The 8,561-nt window shown below is 37.4% G+C and overlaps 1 protein-coding gene across 1 annotated transcript; it reads right to left on the bottom strand.

Annotated features, from left to right (window-relative positions):
* Positions 1–4,640: 4,640 nt before the first annotated feature.
* On the bottom strand, positions 4,641–7,815 carry LOC143605651 (cyclin-A1-1-like). The gene is made up of 9 exons (XM_077081685.1): positions 7,512–7,815; positions 6,735–7,050; positions 6,292–6,655; positions 6,124–6,199; positions 5,936–6,046; positions 5,359–5,508; positions 5,135–5,269; positions 4,761–4,850; positions 4,641–4,715 (listed from the first exon to the last, which is right to left on the bottom strand). Exons 1-8 carry the CDS (start codon positions 7,668–7,670, stop codon positions 4,785–4,787), a joined length of 1,377 nt encoding a protein of 458 aa, XP_076937800.1. The 5' UTR covers positions 7,671–7,815; the 3' UTR covers positions 4,641–4,715; positions 4,761–4,784.
* Between the last annotated feature and the right edge of the window lie 746 nt (positions 7,816–8,561).

Raw genomic sequence — 8,561 nt, 5'->3', positions numbered from 1 at the left:
TCTCATGCGCGAGAAGGGACTCTTAGGTATTCTAGGCCGTTACGTCTAACCACCTATCCTAAAGTCAACGAGCTCTGATACCAATCTGTAACACCCCGACCAAAGGCGGATTATACATCGGGGCGCCACATATTGTTTCATTACTCGTGACACTATTGGTGTCAATATTTATTAATACACATTTTATCGCGCACGCGCAGCGGGGAAAATAAAGAACATAAATCAAACATAAATCAATATATTATAAATTATAACATTCAAACAACATTAACTTGTCTTGATACATTTTAATTCTAGGTCCAAAAGTAAAAAACGTCCTACGTGTCCACAAGCTCCAAAACAGCTACTGCAAACCTGAACATGTGTTAAAATAAACGTCAAACACTTGCGTGTTGGTGAGAAATCAAGTTTAATAGATAATCATAGATAATCACAGTAAATCTGCGCGCAACACGTGTATGTCTAGAGTTTAACAAGGGTGTAATCAGATTGTGATCAAGCCTAAGATAGTTCATAGATCATAGTTCAATCCATGCTCCCAATTGAGCATAAAAACGAGAAAACATCTGTGCAAGTGTAAACAAAGAAAATCATAAACGAATGTTCTCCCGTGTTCATCTAATGGTACCATGAAAACTGCGGAATAGACCGACAAGACGGTTAATGATCCACACATACAAATAAACAGCCAAGTCTACGTCCTCAACACATGGGATACTGCGCGACTAAAGTTCATAAACAGTTTAAGACTCAAGTTTTGTATGAACACATGAACATCCCAAAGCATTTAAAATAAAAAGGGATTAGATACGAGATAACTCACTTGATAAACGATGCGGTGAAAGATATGCAAGAATCAACTCTTAAACAAGCAAAGTTAACCTATAATTAAGATTATTGTTTTAACGATCTGTTTTAAGTCTTGATAATAAGTTAGCATAATTAATAAGTAAATTATTATATAATATATATATATTACCGGAAAAGCAGGGCAGAACAGGGAGGAAGACGGAGGCAGAGAGGAAGACGGCAGAGAGAGCAAGGAGCAAGAGAACAGGAGAGATTAAGTGTTTTGTGTGTGATGTGTTATGAAATATTATTATTATTTATAGGAAAACCCTAGGAGACACAAACCCTAGAAAAAGGGGGAAAAGATCTCAAAAAGTAAAAGAAAAGATATCAACGGTAAAAAGTTCTGAAAAGTAAAGATATCAAAAGATATGGCAGCTGCAGGGGGCAAGATAAAGCTGACAGGGAACAGTAAAAAAAGCATGGGCGGTTCAGATAAAGGTACTGGTCAAGCATGGCAAAAGCAGATCTCAAAAGATAATGTCAGTCACTTTTTCTATCAACCAATGGGGTTGGTACGCATGCTGCGCCGAAAGTAACTATTCAGACATTAGATAGGTTAGGTCAACAGCTCAGAAGAAAAGACATTACAAAAGCAAACGGCAAGAATAAACAGAAGACTAGACTAAAGGGTCAAGCGCGAGAAGGCTGAGTGCGCGAGCGCGAAGGCTGGCACAACAAACCTTAGCGCACTGCGGGAAGAATCACATCCTTAGCGTGCTGCGTGAAGAACAAGAATTCTAAGCGCATCGCGGGAAGAACATACATTCTTAGCGCATTGCGGGAAGAACATGCATTCTTAGCGCGCTGCGAGAAGAGTTCTCTTCACGCATCGCAGGAACAAGATGTCTTCACGCAGGCTTCCATGTAAGGAGTCTGGCGCGTGGAGCTGCAGACATCCTTAGGCGGGAAGAACCAAAGGACAAGCAAAGAGGGAAACAAGGCGTAAGGGCGGGACGGCGACAAGAGGGAAAAGAAGGCGGAAAGAGAGAAGGAAGAGGGACGGGACGGCGGAAAGAAAGAGAGAGAAAGAGGCGGGAAGGAAAATATATATTATTATTAAAAGTAAAATATAAGTATAAATAAATATTAAATCATAAAAGAAAGAGATCGGGTCAGAGAAACGGGTACCTGGGTCGGGTCGGATCAGGGCAGATGTCACATTAAGCCATGCGATTCTATGTTTTTGGACAAAAGTATTGTCCCACCACCTTGCCCACGCGAACCATTTGGACCAGCAATCTGAAAAGTTAAGTAAGAATTTATCACCTTCCTCCTTGTTTTGAAATTGTATTAGAACGTTAAGCCCCCCGATGTATTTCGCCTGACACTTAACCGAATCGTCTAAATTCATTAAGGACAATACATTAGAGAGAATGTCAACATTCTTTACTTCCGCCACGACACACCGATCTAACCAGGTCGAAGGTTTAGGAGATAATGAATTTGGAATGTAGACGATGTTATCGGTGGCCATCCTCTCATCTACTCCAGTTGAAACGACTCCGATAACCTCCGTTCGCCCTCCTCTCGCAACATCCGCAAAGGATCTTCCACTAATGGTCCTAGAATTGTGTGCAGTTGAAATCGGCTTCACGCGATCTGAATGAGGGTTGGCATCTGAACTTCTAACCTCCGTGACTTTACTTCTATCAAACATAGAGAGATTTGCCCTCAATCTCAAACTACCAAGCTGAACACGATTGAGCTGCTCTTCAAGTGACAACGGATCCTTGACGTTTAAAAATCTAGCAAAACCAAAGATGTTTTTCTTCTTGGCCAGGTAGACATCCGCTAGCCTTCCCAACTCTTGTAAGCTCAACCAAATTCTTTTGGTGCTGTAGCCTTTTGGTATGTTGGTAATGTAGTAATTAGAAGTTAGTCTTCTAATGTTGTCCGCATCCCCCCGTCTTCCTTCATTGTTCATCACCATTCTGACTTCGAGGAAGCCTTCTGACTTTTCCGGATGGATGTCCTCTACAAGGATGTGTTTTTGTCATGTCCTACTCCTACCTTTGAGGCATTATTATTATTAACAAATCAAATCACAAAAGTGCTCAAAGTAACAACACCAGTTACAACTAAATAGATTTATATTTAATATGTGTTTGTAACTATTGTTTTGGTTGATAACATTGTTCCGTTCCTTAACAGGCTTTTCAAATTCATCGAAAGAAATATTAGTAACGATATTTTTCATGTATGTAAAAAGAAGACACTTAAATAGAAACGACATGAATGCAGTTATCTGTGACAAATGAGATAAAACATTATACTCTATAAACAATAAGTATATCAAGGTTTGATATCAAACACAACTCCAGATATGGCGTTAGAAAGAGTGTGTATTTCTAATTATAAAAAGTATAATGCTAACTAGAATAGACTAACCGGTTAATGTTAACCATCACAGAATATTCACTCTCCCTCTTATGTTCCTATTACTCACTTGGTAACTGTACATTAATAGCCTCAACTAACCGAATAGGGATGATCTATGGACCGGAACCGGTTCTGAATTTTCCGATCCCGATTTAAACTTGATACCAATACCAGCACAAAAAATATTCAGTTTGGTACCGGTATCATAGACAAATATTTAGTAAATATATTTAGTAAATATCGGTACCGATCCTGAATTTCTCGTTACCATTTTTTATAAAAACCTAATACCTGTATCATAGACGAAAACTTGTCCGGTTTAACTTTATACCACACCCCTACATAGGGATGAGCGTGGGACAGTACCCGTATCCGTACCCGTACTTGTACCCGTTTGTACTCGTACCAAAATTCAATAAAAACACGTACCAATACTCGTACCAAAATTTTTCGGTATGGTACGAGTACGGGTACGGGTATTTTGGTACAATACCCGTTTTTGTACCACTTTGCTTTTTTATTTCCAAATTTTCGGCTATCTTGAAACCGGTACCGGTACAAATAACAAACAACCTGAATTAGTCCGGGCATCGGTACTTGCATAGGTACGTGACGGGTACCAAATTAGTACAGGTACCAAATTGACCATCAATTTGATGATAAGATAGTATTGAAGAACCCTAATTCGGTTACCGACTTTAACTGATTTGTTTGTTGGTTCGTATCTTGGATGTTATATTATTTAATTTTAAAGAAACGTTCGGTAATTGTTCAATAATTAATATACCATGGTTGGAGAATTTATTTTATATATTAAATATGAAGAATCTCAATTAAACCCTTATATAATCCAAACAGATACAAAATACCAAATGTACCCGTACCGTACCCGTACATGTACCCGATTGTACCCGTACCAAAATTCTACAAAAATGAGTACCAATCGGTACGAGTACGGGTACGGTACGGTACGGGCATTTGGGACAAAATGCTCTTCCCTACCCCTACATATTATTTAATTATATAATGCTTCCACGTGTTTAAAAAACATTAATTATTTATATATTTTTGTATAAACATTCAATTTAACACCAACATTTAATTCATTATTTTGAACTAGAATAGAAGTAAGATAAAAAATAGCATCTAATATCTTCAAGATTCTAATAATACCACATGAAATGAAGCAACCTTCCAACAAAACATTGAACTAAAAAATTGCAGCTTCTCATCTCTGTTAACCATTTAATATCTTCAAGATTCTAATAATACCATCCATCATTCATCAACACAAGAACACTATTAACATGAAATGAAGCAACCTTCCAACAAAACATTGAACTAAAAAATTGCAGCTTCTCATCTCTGTTAACCATTTGTTCTCCAAACACTATTAACATGAAATGAAGCAACCTTCCAACAAAACATTGAACTAAAAAATTGCAGCTTCTCATCTCTGTTAACCATTTGTTCTCCAAACACTACTCCATACCTTCCTTCACATGTCATCTCCAAACACTACTCCATACCTTCCTTCACATGTCATCTGTCAACTAGTTATTCATGAAATACTCCATTGGTATGGATGGAGGACAATACTTCTTTGCAACAAATTTGTACTGTTTCACACCAAAAAAAAATACACCATATTAACTTCAAACCCATGTAAAAATCACCAAAACAATATATATTTATCCAAGGTTGCAAAAATCGCTAGGCGGACGTTAGGCGGCCGATTGGGGAGTTGGGAGTACTCGGCCTTAGTCGGTGAGTACTCGACTTAGTCGGAGAGTACTCGGGGATGGCTCACCGAGAACTCGGCCTAGGCGGGGATTACTCGTTGAGTACTCGGCGCCTAGGCGCGACTTTTACAACCATGTATTTATCAAATAATAATACTTACCTTATGCTGACTGTACTTTTCCCTAATTGCTGGCAAACTCGAATTCGGGCATTCAGAAACAAGTGTATGCAGAGCCTTGACACATTCAAACAGTTCTGATGGCTCATACTGAGTGTAATGCTTCAATGTTGAGTTCTGTAGAATTATTATGAATTTATTAAAACTTTGGTATAATATGATTTGGAAAAATAATAATTATGAGCTTGAATGTGACAGGGACATACCCAAGGATTTTGGGATGGGAAAAGTATGAATCTTGCTAAGAATATCGCAGATGCAGCAACAAGAGACGGGGCGTGGCGCAGCATGTTATACTCTACAAGAGATAACTCGGATATGTAGCTTGCCAAACACTCCAAATGCATTGATGGAGCCTGAAAAAATGAACGGGTTGAGTAACGGTTAAAAACATGTTCGGGTCAAGTGGGTCAGTGTAGAGTCGGGCCATCCTGAATACACTTGTTTGCCCTTAAAACATTTAAAATAATCTACTTTTCTTTAGAAAGTATTATTGCTCATGATCTAATTGGACCCCTATGATCCATTAGAAAACACAATAATTTGATTAACACATTTGATCCACTAAAAACAAAATAACACCCATTGACAAGCCAGAAAGTGACCCATTTGAAAGTATAAAAGTGCTATTATGGCCCATATACTCATTAAAACTGACCCATTTAAAAGTATGAAAGCGCATTATAGCCCAATGATTTAATTAACACATGACCCCGCCCGTTTACACATAGAAACCGACCGGTTTAATTAACCGATTCGAAAGCCCAAAAGTTAAGTTTTTACCTCATTTACACCATGAGCAGCGCGAACAAATCTTCTCAAGAAACACCTAACTGTTGGGGCTGTCAATTCAAACTTCAAAAAACTCAGAACTTTAGACTCCATTTGCAACACCTAACAAAAGTCAAACTTGTTAGTCAAATGGACCCTCTTAGCAATAACTTATATTAACCACGAAAAAACACACTTACCTCATCTTTAAAGTATGTATTATCTGTTATATAGCAAAATTCTTCCACCTGTGGTGCACAAATCTCCTCATACTTCCTGAAACATTATTCAAATTACTTCAATTTCTTTTCAACAAAAATATGCATATAATTCAAATAACACAAAGAAATTTAAAAAAAAACGCTTACGATGCAATCATCATAGACGCGACACCTAGCAGCTGCAACCGTTGGCGATCCATTAGGTTTCCAGAAAGATACCGGTCAATGTAGTTAATCGTCAAATACAGTGTATCCGGCACAAGCCTATACTCTTCAGCAACCTCCACAAGCCAATCGATCAAGATCGCACGCATGCTAGCATTAATATCTTTCTGCACCTTCTCCATGAAATCAACAGCAGGCCTCTTTTTCATCTCGGATGCACGAAGATGCTGGTAAATGTCACAAGCAATCGTTGCACACAACTGCGGGTCCATGAAATCCACATCAAGATCAACCACCTTGTCATTTGTTCCAATCTCAGCAAGTATCTCTCTTTTGCACACATTAGCTGTTAACAAATATAAAACATATTAATTACACATCAAAAAAATTATAAATGAAAATTTATATATATATTATTTAATTACCAGTTTGTTCCACATGATCTGAGATGTTGAGTTTGCTGCTCGTTTTCCTCTCGATGGACTCGATTGCTGCAATGTCATTGCTGTCGATGTACTCGACATCAGGGCTGTTTAACGAGTCACAAGTGGACATCGACCCGTCCATGGAAACCGATAACCCGTCTGATTTAGACGGAGAGACAACCGGAGGGACATTGATCTTTGAAACCTTGGGCACAGTTTCATCTTTTCTGGGTATGATTGTGTTCTTACTCAAACTGTTATTCGCATTCACAGATCCTTTTTTCGAGTCACCGACCTTGGAAACACTCGGTACCATCTAAACAAAACACAGTTCATTCAGTTATTAGTGTCTTGAATATAAAAGATTAATAAAAATTAAAGAAAACCCATAATCAATTCGTCATCTTTTATCAATTAAAACAACTTCTGAGTTTTAAGTTACTGCCGTCATCATAATTTATCAAGATTATACAAAACCCTAATTCAAGAAAACCCAAAATCAAATTACTGCAAATCATCATCGTTAATCAAAATTAAAACATAAAAGTTCGAACGATTAAATCTTTTAAAACTCTAATCTACTATTACCATCATAATTTATCAAGATTATGAACAACTAACCAAAACCCTAATTCAAGAAACCAAAAATCAAGATACTGCAAATCATCATCGATTACCAAAATCAAAACAACAAACATTCGATTGACAACAACTTGACGATCAATTATCAAGAAACCCACAAAAAATAAACAAATTATTTAAAGAATTTGGCTATACCAAAGTAGACGAAGGTCTCTGGTTTGTAACATTGGCCAGAGCAGTGCGTTTCTTCGCCATACGCGGCGGCACCGCCGCCGATTTCCCGGAGAAATTCTCCGACGCCTGGCGCTTGGCCAGAGACGACGTCAATTTCCGGTTATTAGTCACCATTGACATCAAGATAGCAGAAACTAGGGTTTTAAAATTGACGAACAAAAACTCAAGAAATCGAACGGCGTTTGTGGGTTTTAGTGGGTTTCGATCGAACAAGAAACCCAAATCGAAATCTTGAATTAGTTTGATTTTGAAAGAAAGTATCGGTTTGATTTTGTCAGAAGAAAAGAAGGGTTTAAAAAAGCAGAGGAATTGAGGGGGTTATTTAATGCTGCTTTTGAAAGAGGGAAAGAATGTGATTTGAAATAAGGGTTGATCCTGGCCCTTGGATTAAACCAGGTATTCGTTAGGAGCGGACAACTGATGGGCCCCACGGGGCTCTTGTCTGTTACATTACATTGGGCCTTGAGTGAGGGGTTGGTTTGGGATGAGTCTGGAAAGTTAGGGGTGGAAGTGTGAATGTGAAGGCATTGGGTTTCACAAGGGTCTTGTTTTTTTTTAAGATTTTGATTTTGAATGTTGAGCACTCTTTCAGCATGTGGCTTTTTGAATTCGAATTTGAACGTTGGTGTTTCTCAATAATATTTTATATTTTTTTGAATGAGAGTCAATAATATTTTACGGATAGAGTGTTCGCTTGTTTTCTACTTTTGAGTGTAAAGTATTATTATATTTGATTAATTTATTTCAAAGTAAGAACTCATATGTAAGATGAGAAAATATAACACAACACTAGAACAAAGTATTAGGAGAGGGTTTTCTATGTATGTTTGGTTTGGGGTTTCGGCCCTTTTGTTTTTGGACTTCTAAATACAACTCATATATTTTCAATAAATATATTCATGTATTTTCAATAATATTTTTGAACTTAGAATGGTAATATATAATTTTTGATAGCTTAAATAAAGGGTAAGGTTAAAATATAAAAATATGAAATATGAAAAAGAATGACAG

The sequence above is a fragment of the Bidens hawaiensis genome, unplaced genomic scaffold, assembly GCF_021521415.1.
Source record: "Bidens hawaiensis isolate Kalapana, Puna unplaced genomic scaffold, B.hawaiensis_p1.1 tig00070568_1, whole genome shotgun sequence".
NCBI classification, from domain to species: domain Eukaryota; kingdom Viridiplantae; phylum Streptophyta; class Magnoliopsida; order Asterales; family Asteraceae; genus Bidens; species Bidens hawaiensis.
This window is presented reverse-complemented; position numbering and strand designations above follow the sequence as displayed.

Coding starts and splice junctions, on each gene's coding strand:
- LOC143605651 (XM_077081685.1), bottom strand. CDS start 7,670: ATGTCAATGGTGACTAATAACCGGAAATTGACGTCGTCTCTGGCCAAG. Junction 6,656..6,734: donor AGATCATGTGGAACAAACTG/GTAATTAAATAA, acceptor ATTTGTTAACAG/CTAATGTGTGCAAAAGAGAG. Junction 5,270..5,358: donor TCCCATCCCAAAATCCTTGG/GTATGTCCCTGT, acceptor ATAATTCTACAG/AACTCAACATTGAAGCATTA.